The following is a 26,007-nucleotide window of genomic DNA, read 5'->3' as shown; positions in this document are numbered from 1 at the left end:
TTGTAATTATTACATTAAATAAAAAAAACGACAAAACCGTGATTTTTTTTTACAAAACTTCTGGATTCCTCCTGCGTCGGTTTTTGCGGAGTCGAACTTGCTAACGTTTCGCCAATCATCCTGCTGGTTTTTTCAGTTTCAGTCAATATCCGAAGAAGTTTTGTAAGAAGTATGACACAACCGTGGTCGAAAATTAAACAAAAAAACATAACAAAACGTAATGATGGGAAATTTGCGATATCGAGCGTGACATCCCGTCACACATGCTCCGATCCCCTTCAGGGGAATCTCCTCGACGCCGCCGGGGTCCAGAATTCCGACCGTCTTGATATTCCGACATGTCAGTCCGGTAAACATTGTTCCGGGGATAATTGGAATACATTATGTCATGTACAGCTGAGTGACCAAGATCCGGAATACATTATACGACTTTGCTTTATCCCCCGAATCTCCGCGCATTCCCCCAAGAAAGGGCTGATACAAGAGACAAAAGCGCCGCGAATGGCCGGCAACGGTTACAAAGGCGGCCAGCAGCGTCGGACACTGGACGGTGTATGCATATATTCCCCCTGGGGTTTTATGTAGTCCGGGACTTCGGGACTGGGCCTGGCGTTTCGCGTCGCCACCTTTGACGGCGAATTTCGAGATGCGGCCCTCGTACTTGAACCTCACCCAGACGATGTTCTTATAGTGAAAAAAAAAAAACATTAACTTCCTCGAGATCTCAAGACCATCCAATAGCTTTTAATCCAGTTTCAGGTAAACTAGCTTCTATATCTATCTATTAGCATTTTGTCTGTGGTTTCCAAAATTCTGGAAAATGTCATTAAAATGCAACTGATTGATCGTTTGGAGAAAAATAGTGTTCTTCCTGAAACTCAGCCTGGCTTCAGGAAGGGACACAGTTGTTCAACTGCTCTCCTACCATTTTGGTTATGTCGGATTACTCTAAGGCGTTTGATACGTTGAATCACCATACTTTGCTAACTATTCTAAAATACATAGGACTTGATGAAGGTGCTGTCGAATTTATGGGGAACTACTTACAAGGTCGTACACAAAAAGTGATTCTATTTATTTTGTATGTGTATTTTTACTGCCTAGCGCTGCTACCCTCTTCTTAGGATAGGTTTAAAAACGGAGGCACAAAATATCTTATTTTGCCCGTTTCATTGTATATCAATACGTGAATAAAAATAATAATAATAATAATAATAATAATAATAATAATAATTATATATATCAACCATCGCTTGTAGCTCCGTTTCTTTTTCTGCAACTATTTTTCTTCCATTTTAAAGAGAGGTTTATCGATGTTTTTTAGCCTTTTCATTGTTTTTGGTGTCTGTGAAAATGTTTTAACTTCAACTTCTTAACTACTGCGTTTACGTTTAATTTCTTGTAAAAACTTGTTAAACTTTATTACATTTTTATATAAAAATGTTAAAGGACCTTGGTTACTAGCTGCTAATTACAACGGTTCTTTTTCTTTATACTACACAACATTCTTATTCAAAAAATACACAACCCACTTTGTTTTTTTTATTACGTTTATAATCTTTTACGTAATTTGACTGACGGAAGAGAATCGGGAGCGCTGGAAGAAGAACCAACCATATTAAAAGACTAGGTCAGAGTCGCACTAAAGAAATTGAAACTAGACAAAACCCCAGGAATAAACAACACACTAAAAGAAGTTTTGCTCGATGTGTTCAATGATAGGCTAGAAGTTAACATGAAAATAGATGATTTGGATAATTTCTTTAGAATTGTAGAAGAAAAGAGACATGGGAAATGCAGACCAGTTTATTAGTGAACTATGTAAACAATATGAAATTAAAAATGCCAGAAAATTGAAAAATTCTGGGATAAGTGTGACACAAGAAAAAGAACAGAAAACTCGTGGTTGAGGCACTACAAACACTAAACAAGGCAGAGTTCTTGGAAACAATCATTAACAGATGATCCCTTTTTCGTAATGCAAGTCCATCCTCTACTCCAACGACAAATAATTCGAGGAAAGATTATTTTGAAGATGATGTAGATGACGAATTTAGAGGTGTTTGAGGAAGAATCTGGAATAGATACCCTAAAGCAGCAAGTTATAGAGGTATCAGAGGAGGGTAGACCATCGATCAAGACCAGAAAAATAAGAGAAAGACATTTGAACCCCCAATTGGAAGAGTTACTAGACTGACTTTGATCAACAGTCCCGAAGAGTTCCTTCACAAAAAGGTTAATTCCTTTTCCTCCGTGCACCTTTTATTGCTTGTTTATTTATTATTTTTTTCTTCTTTGTTGTCATGAAGCTGGGTCACTTAAATGTTCGATCAAACCTTTTAAAAAGAGATTCAAGAATCAGTTCTTATCTGAGAGTAATATTCGGTAATTATATAACAACGTTGTTTTTCTTAGGATTATCGATACGGTTTAGTATATATTATTTTTGTTTCGGTTAGGTTAAAATAATAATAATAATAATAATAATAATAATAATAATAATAGTAATATCTATCGAAGTGATAAAAGCAATAGGAGCAACCGGATTCTGGTCCAAAGATTGGACCACATCAGTAGTTATTCCACTGTATAAAAAAGGCTTTAAGGCAACTACAGAGTACAGAATCTTATTTTCAAATACTAGCAAAATCTTCTTAACTATCATTAACATTACAATGACAAATTCCACCTGGACAGGCTGGCTTCGCAAAAGGCAGGGGAAAGCGAGAAAACATTCTAAACATCAGACAAATCATAAAAAAGGGATAACTGCTGAGCCGTGAGTGCACCAGAGTACAAAGATTTTTTGATAGAAATTCCATCAGGTCTTTTAGCTCAGAAAGAATTTTTTCACGTCTTCTTGGTCAAAGCGAACGTCTTCTAAGAAAATTAGATTCACAGGCCCCTCATAGTATTTCTAATGTTAGGGAGGGATACCCTAGACGATACGTGCTGCCTGATGTAGGAATAAAACGTTTTGGGTCGATTAAATGTGGAAACTACAGATTACAGAGTCCTATATTCACATAATAGCAAAATATTAACTATCATTAAAATTACAATGACAAATTCCACCTGAATAGGCTGGCTTCGCAAAAGGCAGGAGAACGCAAGAAAACATTCTAAACATCAGACACATCATAAAAAAGGGATAACCGCTGAGCCGTGAGTTCAACAGGGACCAAAGATTTTGTGCTGGAAATTCCATCAGGTGTTTTAGCTCAGAAAGAATTTTTTTAACGTCCTCTTGGTCAAAGTGAACGTCTCCTTTGGGCCGATTAAGTAGATTATTTTAGAAAACTATTAGAAACTTTTCTGCGTAGAACATCTAAAGAGATGTCCAATTAGCCAAGATTTTTCAGAATTTAATTTTACAAAATGAGTTTTGGCGCTTATGCCTATGTAATATCCCAGGTTTGATTGGAAATGTGTCCAGGTGTTATTAACGTTGTTATCAGAAAAGTTGGGGCCCGAGATGAATAGAAGGTCAATGGAGCATTGCTCCTCCCTCAGAAGCGTTTTTTGAAAAAAATAAGGAACAGGTATTCTATGGAAGTTACAGCCGCCAGCAATACCCTGTATACCTGAATCTGTAGATTCGTAATGTCCATTAGGAAATAGTTATGTCGGAAATCCTCACTTGTTTCTCAGACGGTAGTTCTATACGCGTATTCTAGCGACTTCGATTCCATTATTATCGGCGTTTTTTTGCCCAAATTAAATGGACACGGAGCACCGTTCAATCGTTCTCGACCGACCGTCCGTCGTCGGTCGCTGCTGTGCGAGAAACTATTGTTTTTTTTTTGCCCCCGCGTACAGCCTCAAAACCGCCTTTTTACATTACCGTCTTTTTTTCGCGGTCCGGCCGCCATTGTGTTTAATCAAACGACGTTATTGTTCGCCTAACTGGTGGCTAGGTATTCAAACATTATTTGATAACTGTTTCGATTTCCATAAATTAGGTTCGTTGTTACGGGATTTTTGTGAAACGACGTACAGGATGGTTCGCGATCGATCGAGCAATTTGATCGGGAAACGCGAAGGTTGTTCAAAAATTTGCGTTAAAGTAATAATGTTGTTATTTTAAAAGTATTTTATTTATTATTTTATTTACCTAAAACATGTATATAAAAGCAAGTAATAAAGATGTATTTCAACTATAAATGAATAAAATTAAAATTTAAAATAAGGAATTTTATTATTACTAATTAAGTAAATAGCTTTATGAAATTACGATGTATTTATAAATCTATTGTTAGAATGTCAATTACGTATGCAGATTATAGTTAAATAAAAATAAATATACAAAAATAAATAAATAAAAGCAGTATTATGTAGATTTAACTTTTGAAATAACGGTTTTGACTAGTCACTCACTCGCTGATGGAGAAAATGAAAATAAACTTGCAAGAATTAAAAATAAAGAATAAAATTTTAACTTTTGAAATAACGAATTTTGCTACTCACTCGTTGATGAAAAAACTGAAATGGAAAAATTGAAAGTAAACATACAAATATAAAAAAATAGAAGCAATAATATGTCGTTTTAACTTTTTAAACAATGGTTTTGACTAGTCACCTTTTATGGAAAAAAAAATAAAAATAAACATACTAGAATAAAAAATAAAAGTAATAATATGTAGTTTTAAATTTTGAAATAACAGTTTTGACTAGTCACCCTTTGATAAAATATATGAAAGTAAACACACAAGAATAAAAAATAAAAGTAATAATACGTAGATTAAACTTTTGAAATAACGGTTTTGACAAATCACCTTTTGATGAAAAAAATGAAAATTAAAATACAAGAATAAAAAATAAAAGCAATAATATGTACTTTTAACTTTTGAAATAACGGTTTTGACTAGTTATTTTTTGATGGAAAAAGTTAAAATAAACATACAATAAAAGCAATAGCATATAATTTTTTAAATAACGGTTTTGACAAGTCACTCTTTGCATTCGATGGCCAAAAGTCTGCTGATGCTAACTTGAGGGTATTAATTTATCTGTTTATGAGTGTTTTTCTCTTGTCATCCCAATTGGTTATCGGTCTAAACAATTCCTTTCCAGTTTCTCCCCGGTTGGAATACGGAACAGAGTTGCACTCTGCTTTACTGATCCATAGTATAGTTATTCTTGAGCGTCATTGGTATCTCATAAAGAATTCGTTTCAGAACTGATGTACATATATTAGGTTTAAGGCATCGTGAATATATATCGCCGCCAGTCCATAAAACTGTTTTCTATCAGAGATCCTTTTCTGTGACTGTGACTTTTATTTACTATTAAATGAAATTATTATTATGAGGCAAGTATTATCTTAGAGACTTTTCAACTGTGGTTACTTTTCGCTATGGATATATTAAAATTGTTAATACTATTCCTACTAGCTTTTTTAAATTGACTTGCAGCCTTCTTTTTGCCATATATATCAAAACGTATAACGTATTGTCGTAAACCAAATGTTGGCAAATAAACGTATTATTATTATTATTATTATTATTATTATTATTATTATTATTATTATTATTATTATTATTATTTTTATTATTATTATTATTATTATTATTATTATTATTATTATTAACATTGTTATTAACACTGGATATTAAAAAAACATATTTACATGTTTTAAACACTGTAACTTGATGTTTTTGTATAATTGCAATCAACCATAATACAGAAAAATCAATATTGATAATTTAATAATAATAAAACAATACAATTTCACGAATTATGACTAACTCTCGATTATAATTGCTTACAAAACTCTCTTTCTAAAAGAAGAGCGTTCGCGAGGAGACCCTATAGAATCACACCTAACAAAAGAGATGGTTCTGCCATGGCCTATAGAACTAGAATGTAGAAACCTAGAAGGCCACGAAACTGAGATATAAAAAAATTAAATTAAAAGTTGAATATTATAAGAATAATAACTCAATTTGTTATTTCGTATCATATTACTGAATGGGAGCTTATCCCAAGGAAAACAAAAGGGGAAAAAAGAGACCTAATCCCTGTGGTGGAGTTGCCGTTTGGGGGAAGTAGAAATTGCTATTAAAATTGAATTTAATTATTCTGAAAGCACATTTGGACTTTAGTAACTTTGTGTTGGAAGATATTTCTAATTTTTTATCTCACTTTCTGCATAAATGATATGCGAAATTTTAAAATTTTAAGTATCTCGAAAAATAACGATTTTCCCAAAGAGTATGTAATTTATAAAATGTTAGAGACTCAAATCGAATTTTTGGATTAAATATTAGTATTTTGAACTGAGGATTCAGCAGCTCATGAATCATTCTGTGCACTCCGACTTTGTCTGAAACGGTAGTAAATTTCGGGAGTTTTTCGAAAATGCGGGGAGTCTAATACCAAATAATTTCTTGAGGTTTCAACGATAATTTTTTTTTAGCTATTATTTAGCCAAGTTAATTAATTTTTCAATTTATTCACAAAGCAATTTAAGTTCGCCTAGAGCTAGTGAGCAGAGCCCATTTGATTTCTAGACAATTAATTGGATTAGTGCATTACCAAAGACTTCTTAATTATTTTTATTGCCCTCTTAGTCGATCCGGCCCGTAAGTGTTCGTGACACCCGGTAACTACTAACTACGTTAAACGTTTTCTCGTTTAGTGTTTTTTCTTCTCGGGCCCGTCGAAACGGATTATTATTATTCAATGAATGTTTAACGCTCCGGAATCAGGTGATGCTGGTTAATTTTCGGCTTTTGTGATTCAAAATAGTGTCACGTCCGTCCATAGAACACGCACCGGCCCATTGTGTTCGTCATACGTGTGTGGCTGATTGAATAGAGCCTGGCCAAGATGGCTGACTAAAAATCGACCGATTCGAGAGAAAAAAAAAAACTGTGAAACTATTTAACGTCTCACGGGAAATTCCTTCGATATTACTTACGAGGAACGTTCGGAAAGGATAGTTCCTGGGTGTGATAACCGATTAACCCATTTTGTACCAGTGGTGCGTTAATGCACCACCTATTCTATGATTTTTTTTGTCACATCCACATATACACATAAATTTAGAAATGTCATTATTATTACTACTAAAGGATGTAAAACCGTAGAAATAGATAATTTATGAGTAAAGGAAAGGTCTTATATATGACTTGAAAAGTTAACAAAAGCGGTACGTAAATTTGTATCACATTTTCAAGTAAATCCGAAATAGTAAAAAAAAATATTTTGTATTGCCAAAATTAAAACAGGGTGTTACCAGTGGTGCGATCACACACCATAAAATGTTATATCTACTTTTAGTTGTTTTTCTATATTTATATATAAATGATATGTTACAGCTTATGTGCCCCAAAACGTTATTTAATGTTTTTTCCCAGTGGTTCGTTTACGCACCAGTATTTTTTGTAATATAATGTATTCTTAAGTGCAACAAAATAAATAATTTCGGAACAAAAAAGTATTTTTTAATTTTTTTTATATTTGGGAAAATTTGGGTTCATTCACAACAGACCGATATTAATCCGTACAGAAACGCTGGTTAAATTTACACCTTAATATCAGGATTTGTGAAGAAGCTGCTAGCGCTAGAAGGTCGAAAACTGGTATTGCGAAAAAGAAAATATTGGGTCCTCTACTACAAATGGAGACACAAGAGTTCCACTGTCACCGAGAATCATGAACAATATTCTGCGGAGTTAGTTTCAAAACTGAGCGACATAATCACAAAATGAAGGCAAAGACGGTGTGCTGTTTCATAAAGACGACGTCCCTGCATTCAAGAGCTGCCATCGAAAGCCGTAACGCTAGCTTTGAATAACAGAAAATACGAACGCACAAAGGAAACCTATTAATCAAAACTATCCCCTTTCTCCATAATTTTTGTGTTCCATAATATACTTAAACAATACAGATACACTTTTATCGGATTTTCAACATTTTTTTCTAGAGAATTGAAGAATACGACAAATAAGAAGTGAGAAGATCACCACTGTTGTGGTTGCAGTCGTATTTAGAACATAGACCTCAAGCAATTACTATTAAGGATCAACAACAAACCTTTCTTCTGAAACTCGTCTTATCTGGCACGGTGTGCCGCGCGGTAGCATTCTCGAGCCCTCGTTTTCTATCATTTATTTAAATTATTTCCAATCTATTCCTCTGCAAAATGTCATTATCAATTACCCTTAGGACACTAATATATTAGCAAGAAATTGGGAAGAAAAACTAGTTTCAGGAAAATGGCCTGCTTTTCAATACCGATAAAACACAAAGCATCATTTAAAAAAAAAAGGAATTAATTAAACAAGAAATTCCCGAAAAAAAATAAAATAAATAATACTGAAGTCAACAGAATCAACAAACTATCTACATCTTGTTATAGGTCGAGAACATTAAACATATAATGGGTGTTTTTTTTCGATGTTGGCATTACTGTTCAAGACGGCGACCGATTTAACAGCTGTCAAGTGATTTATTCTCAGTTTGGTTGGGCAATTCATCATGAATTCATCAAGTAAGGCGTAGATTCGTCGAATGGGCCCAAAACGAGATTGCCGTTGTTCTCGATTTTCATAAGCGAATTTTGTTTAGCGATGAAGGGCACTTCTGGTTGAATGGCTACGTCAACAAACAAAACTGCCGCATTTGGAGCGAAGCTAATCCTCAAGTGTACGTCGAAACACCGTTACATCCAGAAAAACTGACTGTTTGGTGCGCTTTATGGGCTGGTGGAATCATTGGTCCGTACTTCTTCAAATACGATGATGGCCAGAACGTTACAGTCAATGGTGATCGGTATAGAGCTATGATTACTAACTCTTTCATTCCTGAATTGAATAAACATGATGTCCAGGAGATGTGGTTTCAACAAAATGGCGCAACATGTCACAGAGCTCGTGCCACAATCGATTTATTGAAAGACACATGGTGACCGCCTAATTTCACGTTTTGGACCTGTGAATTGGCCTCCAAGATCTTGTGATTTAACACCGCTAGACTACTTTCTGTGGGGCTATGTAAGGTCATTGGTCTATGCGGATAAGCCACAAACGCTTGACCATTTGGAGGACAACATTCGCCGTGTTATTGCCGATATACGGCCACAAATATTGGAAAAAGTCATCGAAAATTGGACGTCCAGATTGGACTACATCCGCGGCAGCCGTGGCGGTCAGAACTCATATTTAAAATGTAATAAAATTATAAATAAAATTCATGTCAATCGAATAATCTATCGTTGTTTTGTTGCAACTTAAAGTTCTATACATAAAAAAAAACACAACTTATTTAAGGGTTGATGATTCTCGCAAGCCATATAAAAATGTTTTTTTCTCGTTTTTGAATGTGTATGTTTACTAGTGTATTTTGAAATTAATGAATCTCTCTCTTTTTCTCGAAATTATCAAAAAAATGTTTTATTCTCCAGATTTGGTACCAGGACCTTCCAAGACAGTACGCCTTTTTTCTGAGAGGCCCCCGTATCGGTTTTATAATCGGCCGACATTCGACACGCTTTTTACTTTTCGAAGTAGAAAACCCGATAGACTCGTTTTACGTCACCGCGACGGGTGACAAAATCGTCGCTATCGTTTTACTGTTAACGAGGCGTTTCGGAAATTAGGTACACCGCGTCGACCACAAAAACTCCGATGATGGAGTGTTTCACAAGGGAGACCCCACGAGCACCACGCGGCGATATTAATCAAGATGAAACGAGACGCCGAACTTGATCAGATGTTACGTAAGACGTGGACATGTTGAGCCGATATTTTTGGTCACGCAAGAAAACTGCCTACAATCGCTAAGGGTTGCCGCTTAGATAATGGCCAACACATAGTCATACCTTTTCCATACCTGCCAGTTTCATTATGGATTTTAATAAATATTAATGACGCTGTCGTACTTGCTATGAATTACAACATTTTCCGGAAAAAGCTGAAAGAGCTAGTTAGGAACATGAACTTTAGTGGACTTAAACTACACCTTAACTAAACTAAACGAATGCGGAGGAGCAAAACCCAAAAACTGGTCAGACATTCAATAGTAAATAACCAGTTAAATCAATACGCTTGTGAGTGGAACAACAATCATCTCAAAATGGAATCAAACCAATCGAAATGCGTGCTGTAACTAGAAAAGCCAGAGCGACAAAAACCTACACTTCCCATGTGTTCTATACAGTTTCACTAATGAAAAAGCTAGAGGTATTACGAAAATAGAAGTACTGCACCTAATGAGACATGACAAATTCCATTTATCGCACCTAAAAATCCATTGAAAGCTATAGAGCAGACGGTGACCAGAAAGAAGAAGATATTCGTGACGCTGCAATCTAAGTCACTGGTTTGGATTGACATCAGTCCAATAACTCTTAAGTGTGGAAAAGGCAATTAGGATTGCCTTCAGGCTACTCGACTTTCGTGATGAATGAAGAGAGTGATCTAAACAAATCGCTTAAGAGACAGTAGTTATCAATGCATTGTGAGAACTTATTGGAACTGATACAATCGATTGTCCTAATTGTGGGATCTCAGGACCAAAAGGCGGTTCGCAGGCAGCAAGCTTGGCAATCGCTTGGCATCTAAGAAAGCACCATAATACCGACGATAGCACATGTAGATTGTGTTTGGAAAAGGAGGAAACTCCGATTAATCTCCTAACCAGAGTAACAGAAAAATTTATTAAGCCTGAGAAGTGACTAAGTAAGTGAGTACTTTATTGCCAACAAGGTCTATAGAGAAACAAGTCTCTACAAAGAACATTTTTACTTGAAATCACCTCAGCAACACACTGCCATGCCATGCAGTCACGTCGTGGGACACCCTGTACATATCAACCAAAACGTGTGGCATATCTTTTAACGAGCACGCTACCAGAAATCCTTAACAACGAGTTAGCAAAAATACGAAGACGTAACGTGAATCGAGGCGGAGGTCCTTTATCATACCCGCTGTCCGTGACACGTTCTCAGATAATACCGCAGGGTCGGGGGAGAGACATCACGTCCACTCTGTATGGGTCGGACGATATATAACGTCGTCGGTGTGGCAGCGCGGGGAACAGGGGGCAGGGCGAGGGGGTCGCTCGGTGACATTAGCAAGCTAAGACAGTGGTTAGCGGGGTTGCAGTAAGACATCGGACACGAGACGAGCAATACTTAGTCTGCAGTGCCCCGATAATTAATCATACATTGTAATTAGTTCCTATGGGGGACCCAGGGGGGGGGAGGCGGGGGATACGCTTCCGTCGCTGCATGTCTTGACCCCCGTTCGTCCCCGCGCCCGTGTGGGGGCGGAAGCCTACCGTTTCGGTGCTAGGCCGGCGTAAATTGAGTTTGGGTATTAGTCGCGTCAGGTGGTGGTAGTCGTATATCCCCTCCGCCTCCCGGAATTTTATTTCTCTTTTATAATTATGACAACGTCCTTTTGGTCGATACGTAGGAAAAGAAGAAGTAAATTTTAAACACTTTCTATTGTTTTGATATTTACCAATCGTACACAATTTTGTTTAAAATTTGAACTGAGGTGGCTTTTACTTGATGAAAATCCGTTTATCAAAATAAATAAGAACTAGAAGTTCAAATTTTCACTAAATTATATATTTTGACATGACAATTATTTCGACAACACCGTGTCTTTATCAAATGTAATATTTACAAACTACCTGCTACTATATATACCGAAAAATGACAATAAAACCTGAATTAATGTTGTTGCGAGAATTTAAGTTCAATAAAGGGAGGTATTTAAATCTAGTTGATCGTTAAGCAATACATTTGAATGTCTCATTTTGTTGATCCCCATGGCTTCCAATAAATTTAATTTTCTACTTTTTGTGGCTGTATGTAAAATATCAAAATTGTCATCAAAAATGTGTTTTTCTGTGTTTAAGTATGTAGCATAATTAGAATCTAGACAATTGTTTTTAGATGCTCTTTTATGTTCGTTGATGCGTTTCTTGAAGAATCTACCTGTTTGTCCAATATAAATTTTAGGACAAGATCCGCATTTCAACCTGTAGACACCTGAATTTTGACATTTTGGACATTTCGTTTTATTGTTTATACGGTGAAACTAGCGTCTTAGCCTTAAAAATTTATTAAACTAAAACGTTTTTTTCATTGGTTAAGATAATTTCATCATTTCACTGTAACCTAAATATTCGTCGACGACATTTCATAACTGTACCTAACCACAAAAACACTTTTTTAAAAGTATTTTTAATTAATGTTCATGAAATAAATAATTTTGCTACAGCCATTTAAAAAAAATGAAGCGCCAATTTAAAATAGGAAAATACGTGGACATTTATTTGGCTGGTAGTTCACTAATGTTAGTAACAAGATATCTTTTTCCTTTTTTTCTTGGAACTTCCCATTTCTCTCTTTTTATCCCTATGGAAGGAAGCTGCGAAGCTATTTTAAAACAGATATTTCCAAGTTTTTCAAAGAAATTTGCAGAAAACGGCAACGTATTAAATGCTAAAAAAGTATACCGAAATCATAATGTTTTAAATGAGGAAAATAAGGCAAACATATAGTTTTTTCTAGTACGAGAGTATATGAAAAACTAAGTGCAGAAAAATATCAAAAAAGGATTCAGTTTTGTTTGAATTATTTTAAATACTCATAATGAGAACAATAATTTTTTGAAAAACATTTTATGGGCGGATGAAAGTTTGTTCACTACAAGAAAGGGTTCTGATAGACAAAATACGCGATACGTCTTTAAATAATCCTATACAAATACACGAAATACAAATCCAGGGATACCCATAAATATATCAGCCTTGATTTTATGACAGTAAGACGGTGCCTTTCCTCACAATGCTGTGCAAGTTAAAAATTTTCTTAACACGGAATATCTCAGGGGTTGGTTAGAGAACGGCAGAACTATGGATTGGCCAGCCAACAGCTCCAACTTAACTTAAATGTGTTAAGGAAAATGGTTGTCACATACAGCAGCAGTATTTAGAATACTTAAAGAATTTTTTACGTTAGTGTGTCTTGTTATTTTTAGTGTTTTTGTTCTACTTTCATTTGTAAATAATTATAAAGAAAATATAAAATATACAGGGTGTTCAATTTAAAAAAAAAGATGCAGGCTTGTATGTCAAACAATCGATAGTGTTTTGGTTATACCTCACTTGGAAAAACACTTGGTTACTAATCCCACGTTTTATTTTTTTGTTTACCTTAATATCTCTACGAACAAAAAAGTTACAGTCAATTAATATGTTATCCATTTAAGAGAATTGACAGACTTTTTTTTGAGCTTTTCGGTATTTCCGCCGTTGCTCCTGCAATGATGGAAATTATTTTTTACAGAGTCCATATTTATTTATGCGATCCGTAAATTATAATTATTATTAACTTTTCAAAGAAACATCTACAGGCTATTGTAATGCTATTTACAAAATTTCTAATGTATCTGAAATGTTGTTGAGAATTTCAGGAATACGAACTTACTTTGACACTAATGAAGAAACCAACAGAATGATTGGACAAACGTTAGCAATCCAGGAGTTTTGTAAATAGTATTATTATTGTTATTATTATAAAACCGTTATAAAGGAAATGGAAACAATCTATTTTGCTTTTTGTCTAGTAACCAACCAATAACCAAAGACTGTTCGTTAAGGAGGAGGAAATTAAAGGACACGCACAAAAATCCTCCACCGGGAAAGTTTTCCGGGTCGCCGGATAATTTTATTATCCGCTTTGATTTTATCGAGAGGCAGCGCGGACTTTCGTAAAAGTTCGTAGCCGCCTCCGGGGGAGGCGAGATTTTAATGCGTATTTCCAATCTCCCCGGCCCCGCGCGGCAATTAGACAACGCACGCCATTTTTTTTCCCGTTTTCTAGGTCGCGCGCGACGTCGTCAAATGTCGCGAATCGAAAGGTCAGAAGTGGGATCGAATCGGGTGCGGGAACGTGCGGCGGAGGGCGTCGCGGGTGGGATGCTGGCGGGTCCGGCGACGGCAGCACGTGCGTGTTAACCGCACTCTACCATCTCTCCGCGTAACCCTTGTAAGGAAATAACGCAACTGCTATGTCTAGTTCCCGATGTGTTGGGCGGCGGCGCCGCTTGCACCAGAAGCGCGCTCAGCGCTGCCTTCATAGGGATTTAATACACAAAAGTCTCTAAGAAAAAAACAGTCGATTATGAATCAGATAACAGAATCATTTAAACAAAGAAACAAAAATTATAAGCTCAAACAATTTCACACTGGAAATTCCCATGTATTAAAGCAAGTTTCAAAGAGTCAAAAAAGCAATACAACAATTTCGATATTTAATAAGATATAGTCCATAAGAAAAATGAAAACTTTAGTATTTACATATATTATTAATTGGTGATTTATAATGGTATATAACGGTTTATGTTTTGCCTTTTAAGATGCATTGCGCATGTAAGGGCGCAGTTTATAGGGCACGACAATGGCATTTTTTGATACGCCTTTTCCTTTTTACTTCGACCCGTGGCGTTCATGCAGACTTGTATTTTAGGAACCTCCACTGATTTCTGAGCAAATCGATGAGTGGCGACTATTTCAATTTCCCCCCGGACGTACGTGAAGGCTTCTTTAAATATACGAGCCCTAACAGGTATGTGTTGAACAAGCAGAAATCCTTTAGTTTAGATTTTAATACGAGGGCTACCTTTTATATTTTGTAATAAAAAACTACACGCTACCAACAAATATGAGTTTATTGCTTCTCAAAACATTCACTCTGATGATCAATACACTTTTGCATTCGATAAAACCAATCGTCAAAACACTTTTCTCACATCGAGTCCGGCACTTCCAAAACATGCTTTTTAAATGCATCAATCGCTTCTTCTGGTGCGAAAAATCGTTGCCCGCGTAATTTATTCTTAATGTATGGGAACAAAAAGAAGTCGTTAGGTGCTAAATCAGGACTATATGGTGGATGGCTCATCAAATCAACGTTTTAACGCTCAATGCTTGGTTTGCATCGCCAGCATTGTCGTCGTGGAGAGTGAGAGTTTTTCTAATTTCTTCGAAGACTTACGACAAACAAATGGTTGTGTACCATTCAGAATTGACTGCTTTACCTTTTCACCAAAGAACCAGTTACAACGTGACCAGTTTTCCTGAAAAAACAGGCTGCTATTTGTTTCAACGTGCTTCGAGCACGAACAACTTTTGTGGGTTTTGTTTCATCCTGAAAGAACCACACAGTCGACTGCTCCTTAATTTCAGGTTCAGATCCATGATTCATCATCTGTCAAGATATCATAGACATATTTGGAAGCACCGCGATCGTATTTTTTTAGCATTTCCTTCGACCAAACAACACGACCCTTTTTTTGAGCTTTTGAGCTTTTACTGTCATATTCTCCCACCCATTTTTTGTTAAATTTATTTAGCCAAGTACTGTTGCTATAATTTATTTATTTGTAGTAACACTGAAGATTGTAATTATTAATACCCAAATGACGCGTGATAATTCTTAATGAGGAAAAGCACAAGGTGTTCCAATATTTAATTATCAATATTTTCCGATTATCAAACAATTAATTAAATAGGAATCAACATCAAATATATAATTAAAACATATAAATAATTTCATGCATCGTAAAACATACTTTTAAATTCATTTGAGAAATTTAAATAAAAGAATTTTATTCGCAAAAATCGCCACTTTAATTATCAACAAAGGCGTCACTTGTAGTGAAGTAAATAAGCAAAACGGAAATGAAAATCGGGATTTCGCGGTGTTATGGTGCAAACAAACTTGCGATACTTTGGCGGGGTGGCCTATCCGAAGGGGGACCGACAAGGGGGTAGTTAAGTCCGGGCGCCCGCTTATACTAATAGCGGCAACACACACGCACATACTAACATCTGGGATGGAATCGATAATCCACATTACCGCCCGGAAACAATGCCCCTCTCCTCAGACGCGGTAATTTCTAGGAATAACCCCCCGATCCCTGGCTTCAAAACCGTGTTCGAATCTTTCCCGACGTTGAAATTGAAACTAGGGGGGGTCCTTTTTTTGCGACTCTGTGACCGGGATAGTTGCCAACATTTATTGGGAATTAATTTTAGAATGAAAAAAAAAATGTTTTTCTTATTTCAATGACACACCTTAACGAATTAAAAAGGCTGAAATTCGTGATACTATCTGAAGCGAAGCTCAAAGACTGGTTACCCCCCGTATCCGTAACGTAACGTCTACGTAAAACTTTGCCCGTAACGCCCGCACTGAGACGTGAACCGCCATTGTTTGCTCGGCTGAAATTTAATCTTTCCGATAAACAGTGTATCGCTAGTAAACTATTAGACCAGCTTCCCGGATCACGATGGATCTACACATCGTGTGGCGTATGGATTTCCCGGAGGAAAAGCTGCTAATAATAACCGCTGACCGAAGGGCCACGTTAACGTTAATACTCTGATGTAATATTCGATATACGGTAATATAGGAGGGTCTCATTTTTGTAACTGTAAATTTGTTTCGCCGAATTGTTTGATGTTATTATATGTCAAGAATGCCTTAAAAAAGAGAGGTGGCAAGAAAAAAATCAGTGCTTCTTGATAAAAATGAACTTCTGCTAAATTCATTATTGACTATCCGATCACTAGAACCATGATGTCACACGAAGTACTCTGCCAGACAGTGATTCTGTAAAATAGCGAACAAAGTTTCCTTGTTACATAGATCTTCTTCTGCTGCATATCCACTGATGGATTGTTCTCAGTCTTGTTCACTGTCTGACGTTGCGCAGCAATGACATTCTCTTCATGCCAACTACTCTCTTTCCTTCAATCTTTCTCTTCAATTATGGTTTGTTTTTCTTGTAGTCCACGGTATCCTCAGTATACGCCGATAAATCCACATCTCGAATGGCTCAATCTTGTAGTACAGACCAGACATAGTGTTTTATAAATCTGTCCCTTAGGCTAAGATCGAAATCAACATTGGTGAGCACTTTTACGAATTTCGTGAACGCATTCAATTCAATTCAATTCAATTCTGAATGGCTTTCCATTTTTCAACAGTCACGTTGACTGATTTAGTCTTCTTGGTGTTCACACTAAGAGCCATGTTCTTACTGCAATTACAGACCATCTTGAGTGTATTCTGCGAATCTTTTATTTTATCTGCAATATTGTTGACCCAGGGGCGCCCTGAAAGATATTTTCATAATACAAATTGAAGCGAATTGGGTAGAGGCAAAGGTGTGCGCCTGTCTAATCTACGTAATGGGTTTAATAAATTGAATACCAAAAAAAAATTTCGTTTGAAAAGAGTCTGGATAAAATCTATAGACACCTCTGTGCAGGAGTGCAAGTGCAGTACGTACGAAGGTTTGACCATAAGAACTCACCAACAATTAGAGGTGTCATACGAAAGACTCTTCAAATGGTCCACGCAAGGAAAGATCTGAGCACACGGCTTCCCGATAGAAAGGAACTGGTAAGATATCGGAAGAACCGACGATCCGACGCTAGAATTGCTATGGATGGAATGAGAGAGATACTTTTTTGACATATGAAGGACTCTTCCGTACCAAAGTCGTAAAGAGTAGTAATTCCCCAAAAACCGCCAAGGAAAACCGATAAAAGAAATTGAAAAGCAAAATAAATCTTTTCGTTTGACAAAAATAGGAAATGGTGCAAGCAGGAGATGATAGGAATGGGTCATCAAATTAAACTTCTATTACTTAAGGACGAGTAATTTGTCAAAGCGGCAAAGGAAGTTTAGTTGTTACATAAATCTGACAAGATCTGAGTGTAGTAGATTTTCGAGGTCTGACCACAAGAACTTATTAAAGGATAGAAGAGAACAATGTGCCTCTCCGATGGAAGCATTTAAAAGCAAAAAAATTAAAAACGCTATTTCTCTACAGACATAAACTTCTGTAACATCAAAACGACTGCCGATCTTGCAGCTCTAGGGATAAATTGAGAGACAATAGCATTGGTTGATATAAAGAGTGGTAATTTGCCAAAGCAGCATAGAAAGTTTACCAATTATTACACGTACATACATATTAAGGACTTTTCGAATGGTCCAAGAAGGTTTTAGTAATTCCCCAAAACAGGGAGGAAAGTTTCCTTTATATATATCTGACAAGATATGACTATATCGCATCTTGAAAAATATTTTCGTATGACAAAAATATGGACAAAACGTACGACAAAAATTTCTTGAAAGGTAGAGGAGGCATATGAAGAATCTTCGAACGGTCTAAGCAGGGGAAGATCTGACTACAGTGCTTCTCCAAAGGAATAAACTTTTGTCAGCTTGAAAGGACCAACGATCTTAAGCATGAATTTCTATAAAGGTAGTGACAGACAATATGTTTCTTTGATATACGAAGGACTCTTTCATGCAAGGTTTTAAAAGTAGTAATTCGTCAAAACAGCCTCTGTGATAGTAAAAATTTAAAAGCAAAAGAAATCTTTTTGTTTTTTATGAATTTGGAATGATCCAGGCAGCGGGAGATCTGACTACAGCGCTTCTCGGTTGGAATGAACTCTGTGATTGAAAGGCTAGTAATTTGCCAAAGTAGCAAAGAAAGAAAGTTCAGTTGTTACATAAATCTGACAAGATCTGATTAAAGTACTTCTACGAGGTTGGACCACAAGAACATCTTACAAGATAGAAGTGACATATGAATGGCTCCTCGGACTTCTAAGAAGAAAGTGAGTGAATTTAAAAAGCAATAGAAATCTTTTGCGTTTTACAAAAATTTGGAATGGAGAAAGCAGGAAAGATCTGACTACAGCGCTTCCCGGTGATCGTAAGTACTGACGATCAGGTCGCCAGAACCTCTATGAAGGAACTGACAGGAAATATCGTTCTATGATTTAAGAATTAATAATTCGTCAAAGCAGAAAAGATCTAGGAAGTCGGAACACACTTAAAGGGTATAGATAACTCTTCAAATGGTATTTTGTTCAAGATCTGACCACAGGGCTTCTCGGCACAAAGTGTGTGAAAGCGAGAGAGAATATCCTTATTTGACATATGAAGGATTCTTCTGTACAAGGCGTTAAAGGGCAATAGTAATTCTCCAAAACCGCGAACGAAATTCGTGGAAAGAAAAATGAGCCTCCGTTAAAAGAAATTCAAAAGCGATCACGTCAGGTGTTCCGCAGGGTTCCAATCTTGGTCCAGTGCTGCATCTTTTGCTTATTAATGATTTGGTTTGCTGCCTAAAACTTTAGCAAATCTTACAGAGAACACGTGACTGGGCTATAAATTGAATACTGATAAATGTTTTGTATTTAGCATTGTTAGAAAGAAAAAACAAGTGGAATTTCAAAATACTATTGAGGGAGCAGTGTTGGCCAGAGTTGTGGAGATGCGAGATCTTGGTGTAATCTTTGATTAATAGGGCTTTATTTCCAATGACCAAATTACAGGAAATATTAAATATCAATCATCCAATATATATTTACCAGGGGACGTACAAACTAATCTTATATCTACTAATCATATAACTAAAAAAAAAGAAAGAAAGAAGGAGAAAGGAAAAGATAAGACTTATCGGTATGGATAACCCGACCCCAAAATGGAATGAAAAGTCAACTTGACCTTGCTTGTTCAGGGAGTCACAAGCAAGGTCAAGTTGACGTTATATACACTGACTTCCACAAAGTGTTTGACCAGATAGATCATCACTTACTGATTGAAAAAACGTTTAAAAAATTTGGTTTGTCCGATTCGCTGATTACGGGTTCTATCTGATGAACCGTCGACAGTTCGCTGAGATGGAGGGGTTTAGATCAGTTCTTTTTCTTCCATGTGCCTCAAGGTTCTAATCATAGACGACTTCTCTGTGAAATTGTAAGGATTTTATTTTAATCTTAAATTGTCAGAAGCATGCTTGAATATTGTTTATATGGAGTTCTTTCTATGACACTCATGAGCATATCATGAAAAAGGTTGCAGCAGAGTGCTTCTAGAGAGGAATGAACTTTTGCGACATAACATCCTTCTATGATTTAAAGACTAGTAATTTGCCAAAGTGGCAAATTAAGTTGGGTTGTTACATAAATAATAATAGTAATAATAATAATAATAACAATAATAATGATAATAATAATAATAATAACAATAATAATAATAATAATAATAATAATAATAATAATAATAATAATAATAATAATAATAATAATAATAAGGGGTGATTGGGGGTAGCGCTGTAGAGGTAGTACCTTTTATCAAAGACGGTGGCACTCAACGATATAATCGGTGAGTGGTCGGCGATAACTGGTCCTCACAGGGCACCCAATTCTCACTTATGGCTCCACGTGCCACACCCCGGAAACTGCTTCCACCGGCAGGCTAAACTAAGTGAGGATAGCCAGATATTGGCGAACAGCGACTGTTCTCCAGGTTAGGAGCGGCTGAACTCAACCCTGTTATACAGGACCCCATTAAAACATGATGGAGAATCAAAATAATGATGCCTCGGATGAACTTTATGGTGAACGGGATTTAGGCAGAGGGTCCCCGGAACCCGAGCTACAGTCTCCTGCAGTCGGTGGTGGACCGAGTGGCGCCACCCTTCGAATGGCTACCACAAGACACAATGGCGGCAACACTTCAGCAAATGCAGCAGATTCAGAAAATGTTCCTCCAGCTCTAGAGCAGGGGGCCATTGATGAAGAAAGGCACGCTGTACCTACAGCACCTCGAATGCGCAAAAAATGGACTAATGAAATAAACACATTTCTTATGCGCATATACTACAGAATTACTAACCTAGAAACAGATATGCTAAGATATAGAGATGAACTACATCAAGAATTCTCTACCACATACCCAGAAATGAACGCTAGTGCACAGAGACTTTCAGACCAAATACGTGCAATCAAACGACGGAATCTCTTACCTTCTGCAACACTTAACAGCATAAAAGATGAGGTCAGGCGAGAAGTAGAAGATCATATTACTCATCAGAAGGAGGACCACACAGAAGAAATGACTCCTATTGACGATTCCCCAAAGCAGCTAATAGTAGACCGCACAAATATACCAAACCGTCAGATCGATACTAGTGCTTTGAATGAATCGCTTAAAACAGAATTTCATACTGCGCTGATCCAATATAAAGATGTAGAGCCGAAATATAGACCTAAGATACCAACACTACATACCTCTGTGAAACTATCTCAGATTGTCGAATTATTAAATACTGAAATTCTCCCCTCTGCCCTACTTGACGCAAAAAATATTGCGCAAGTTCACGCCGTAGTCTATTGCTCCGCAGTTGCAACGGCTAGAGCGATGGGATTTAAAGTTACGTCCGACTCTAGAGTGGTGAATAAACAGGGCGAGCCGGCATGGAAGAAACGATTAAGCCAACTTATTGACACACTTAGGACAGACATCGGTAGGCTAACGAGCTTCCAGAAAAAATCCCACAACACACCTAAATTACTTAAGCAAGTTCAAAATATTAGGGAAAAGTACGGACGCCACGGAGAAGTTCCTAACCTTAACGACCAACAAATCATGGACACTATGAAGCAGAAGCTTTCAGTTTACTCAGCCCGATTGGCAAGATATAATAAAAGCTATAAACGGAAAACCCAAAATCATCTATTTAATGTAAGTGAAAAAGCCTTTTACCGTAGCTTAGATAAAAAGAAACACGAGTGTAATGAAGACCTCAAAATAACACCCCAAGAATTAGAAAATTTCTGGGCCCCAATATACACAAACAAGGATGAACATAACCAACAAGCAACGTGGCTATCTGAAATCTCTTCTACAATCGCAAATCCAATGGAATACTCCAGGATAACAGAAACAGACGTTAAAGCAGCAATATCTAGGACAGCCAACTGGAAGGCTGCAGGTCCAGACAAAATACAAAACTTTTGGTGGAAACGACTGTGGGTCACACATGCGTACCTAGCCGAGCATTTCTCCAAAATAGTGTCTGATCCAGAGTTACTACCGTCATTCTTTACAACAGCCATAACTCATCTTATCCCTAAGGACACAACGAAAATCAATGATCCGTCCAAGTACAGACCAATAGCATGCCTCCCCACTATATACAAAATACTCACGGCATGCATCTCTAACAAAATCTACAACCACCTAGACAGAAATAGTTTGATCGCTGAAGAACAGAAAGGGTGCATTAGAAAAGCGTATGGCTGTAAAGAACAACTAGTCATCGACTCAGTCATATCAAACCAGGCAATAAAAAGCAATAGAAATATTCACATGGCTTACATCGACTATCAAAAAGCATTTGACTCTGTGCCACATTCCTGGTTGAAATATGTACTGAAACTCTATGGTATCCACCCCCAAATACGGACGTTTCTTGGTCTTTGCATGAAAAAGTGGAATACTGACCTAACACTCCACCACCAAGGGAAGTCGCTGATTGTACCGAGGATGAGGATTAAAAAAGGAATTTTCCAGGGCGACAGTCTGAGCGCTTTATGGTTCGTCATGTCAATAAACCCTCTCAGCCTGCTTCTGAATAACAGCCGATACGGCTTCGAATTAAAGACTCCTAATAGATCCCATAGGTTAAGCCACTTGCTCTATATGGATGATCTCAAACTTTACGCATCTTCAAAACAACAACTTTCAAGTATGATCCGGATAGTGGAAATGTTTAGCACGGATATCCGAATGAAGTTTGGTTTGGATAAATGTAGAACTATCCATATAAACAAGGGAAAGTTTTCTAACGTGGTGAACATACAAGAATCAGAGATTCAAAACATGCAAGAGACGGATCTTTACAAGTATCTTGGAATTGAGCAGGCGCGAAATATTGATCATGTTGGCACTCGAGAAAAACTCGAGAAGATAGTGTACGAAAGAACGCGCAAAATAGCCAACAGTTGTATAAATGGTCGAAATATGAGCAAGGCACTTAATACCTTTGTTATTCCAGTACTGACCTACTCTTTCGGCATTATAAAATGGTCAAAAACCAGCATCAAGCTAATAGAAAGCAAAATGCGTTCAATATATAGAAAACACGGTCACCTCCATCCCAACTCGTGCCGTGAGAGATGGACTCTTCCAAGAAGTGAAGGGGGAAGAGGAGTAATACACCTACTCAATATGCACAATAAACAAGTGAACAAGCTACGAGAGTATTTCTACAATAAAGATGCTGCACTACATAAAACCGTAATAGAGGCAGATAAAAAATACACTCCATTAAACATGGCAGATAGAAACGCAGTATTTCAAATTGAAATAAACGATGAAATCTTGCATCAATGGGCTCAGAAGGCGGTCCACGGCGGGCATTTTTCCGACCTGCATCAGGAAGATGTTGACATTAAAGCGTCAAACAAATGGCTGAGCATCGGAGACTTGTACGCCGAGACCGAAGGCTACCTGCTGGCTATTCAGGATAGAGTACTACCAACAAGAAATTATAAAAAATATATCCTTAATACCCCTCACACAGAAGATAAGTGCAGAAGATGTGGCCAAAATGGAGAAACTATTGAACACATACTAAACGGTTGTTCAACTTTAGCACCCACAGAATACACAATAAGGCACGATAATGTAGCAAAAATAGTTCACCAAAACCTTGCAGTTAAACATCACCTTCTTGAACAAAAGTGTCCTTACTTTAAATATTCACCTGAAGCTGTTCTGGAGTCAAATACCCATAAACTGATGTGGAACAGATCTATCATAACAGACAAAGCAATTCAACATAATAGGCCAGATATAATACTCACTATTAAAAATGAAATGATAACCTACTTAATCGATATCGCAGTACCTTGGAACAGAAATCTTTCAAATACTCACAACCGTAAAATACAAAAATACTCTGAGCTTGCTAGCGAGATCAAAAGAGTTTGGCGCCAACGGGAGGTTCATACAATACCAGTGGTCCTATCTTCTACAGGACTAATACCCAAAAAACTTCATAAGTCACTTCAGTCTCTCGGCCTTCAACAATATCTCTATATGGAACTACAAAAAGCCAGCATACTACAGACTTGCCACCTGGTCAGAAATTTCTTACAGTAGAAGGAGTATTTGTCTCAGACCGTACCTTCTTACTAAAAATAAAAACCGACAAAGTCGAGCTAAGGAATATAATAATAATAATAATAATATAATGTATTTATTTTCGAAAATAAATTTTACAAATGAATTTGCGAGAAGTAAGTAAACAAATATTCAAAAAATTGGCAAAGTTCAGATGAGAAACTCACAGGAGTAACTCCCTGATCCACTTAACCAAGTAGGAAATTAATTAATTTTTAAACTTAGCCTAGGCCAGAAGTGTACTTATAATATATAAAAAAAATGAAAAAAAGTAAATAAATAAAAAGCTCTATATATTGCAGAAAACAAACTAGAAACTATGCATGTATGCATTGCCAAATATAATTTTTATATTGTCGTTTAAAATTCGAGATAGACAATGCCTGGAATGAGTCTTTGAATGAGTTAAAAAGTCGGGCAATGTTAAAGGTAAAACTACGGTCAAACATTGCCGTCCTATGAAATGGCGAAAGAACATGTGTTCTGAATACAATGCGTCTGTATAAGTACGTAGGGCATTTGAAGGGCAAGCATAATGTAATTCTCTCCTCCTCTAAATGCTAAGCCACCCTGTTTCAAAGAGTTTGTGTGAAATTGGCTGGTAGTTTCTTATTCCATGAATAAGTTTAAGACATGAATTTAACTGAATGTTTAAACAATTTGTGTAAACAACATCACAGTAATTGAATAAGGATAGTACAAGAGAGTCGCAAAGTAAAGTCTTTACCTTTTTTGATATAAAGTGACGATTACTATATATATGTTTTATTCTGACAAGCTCTTCGACAACAACTATTTATATGAGCGGTAAATCCAAGAGAACCATCAAATACTCAGCCGAGATTACGCACAGTCTCCTTTATGGAGAACACAGTATCCGCGATTTCAACCCTTATATTGTCCTTGCACTGTCAAAATCTGACAAGATGTAGCTATAGTACATCTACGAGGTTTGACGGAAAGAACTACTTAAAGGGTAGAGGTGACGTACGAAGATCTTTTCGAATGGTCCAAAGTAGGGAAAGTAATAGGAAGGAATAGAACTTCTTGAAAGAAACGGATGAAACGAGTCCGCTTTGTATGGTAGTGCGACGTTATGGGAGGTGAGGAAAAAAACCGCGACGGTGACCGGCGGCTTCCCTGTCCGCGGAAGCGCAAAATATTTACCACGAGAGATCGAAGCGAAGGTAATAAACACGAACGCTGCGAGAGCAGGGCCGCCGCCGCGTTCCTATCGTCGACAATGCATCAGTAAATATTGGCTTGAAAACCAAACAGAAAAATTGATTTATCTTAAATGAAAATAAAATACGGGAATGAGGCGTTATCGCGTAGACGTGATCCCGACGTAATAATAATAATAGTGCCTGTGACGAGGCGCGAGTTGACCTCGGGCCCTTCCGAGATAGTTGTCCGGGCCGTGTAATAGATAAAAGCGAATATGGTTCTAAAAGGACGTCCATTTAAATTCTTTCACACTCCGCTGTGCTGCAACGGTCTCTTGCGTTACGGCGACGGCAGGTTCGATAAACCGCCGATGCCGAGGATGAACGTCCTGACGGATGTATCTCTCTCTCTGAGCGTGTTGAACGAGAGCTACGGGTTTTACCAAAGCGATGGTTTGCTTCCGCGTGGTACTGGTATTTAGAGTTACGATTCCGCGGGCCCTTCGCATGTCAGGACTTTTAGCACATTCTTCTGCCCTTCTGAGCACGTCTAGTAGACGAAGTAAATTACTTTTGAGGTATTTTTATAGAACAGAAGTTCGTTATTATTCTTCTGTGTGAAAGAGAAGAGTGCAGGTCTTTGCAGTGGTGGAAAAAAGTATGGAAAATTTTAATAATGTTGTGTAGAGTTGCTACTTTGGGCGAAAGGCTGCGAGGCGTATGGTGCAATGTTTGACAGGGCTCCGTGGAGGTGGTGTCACCGCTTAGCGGAAGGGACCCTTCGACTTGGGCCGAGTATAAAAAGATGGCGTG

At 37.1% G+C, this 26,007-nt stretch overlaps 1 protein-coding gene across 1 annotated transcript; it reads left to right on the top strand.

Annotated features, from left to right (window-relative positions):
* The first annotated feature begins 20,413 nt into the window (after nt 1-20,413).
* Nucleotides 20,414-25,283, top strand: LOC132700100 (uncharacterized). The gene is made up of 2 exons (XM_060667219.1): nt 20,414-23,374; nt 25,116-25,283. The coding sequence occupies exons 1-2, from the start codon at nt 20,414-20,416 to the stop codon at nt 25,281-25,283; spliced, it is 3,129 nt and encodes a 1,042-aa protein (XP_060523202.1).
* Nucleotides 25,284-26,007: the final 724 nt, after the last annotated feature.

This window comes from Cylas formicarius, unplaced genomic scaffold, assembly GCF_029955315.1.
Source record: "Cylas formicarius isolate icCylForm1 unplaced genomic scaffold, icCylForm1.1 PGA_scaffold_3__17_contigs__length_32017465, whole genome shotgun sequence".
NCBI lineage: Eukaryota > Metazoa > Arthropoda > Insecta > Coleoptera > Brentidae > Cylas > Cylas formicarius.
The sequence above is the reverse complement of the archived record's forward strand: the minus strand, read 5'-3'. Positions and strand labels throughout refer to the sequence as shown.

Bases quoted from the DNA above. Each gene is read 5' to 3' on its own strand.
- LOC132700100 (XM_060667219.1), top strand. From the start codon at position 20,414: ATGATGGAGAATCAAAATAATGATGCCTCGGATGAACTTTATGGTGAA. The intron at 23,375-25,115 runs GTACTACCAACA...TTTGTATGGTAG, and splicing joins TGCTGGCTATTCAGGATAGA to TGCGACGTTATGGGAGGTGA.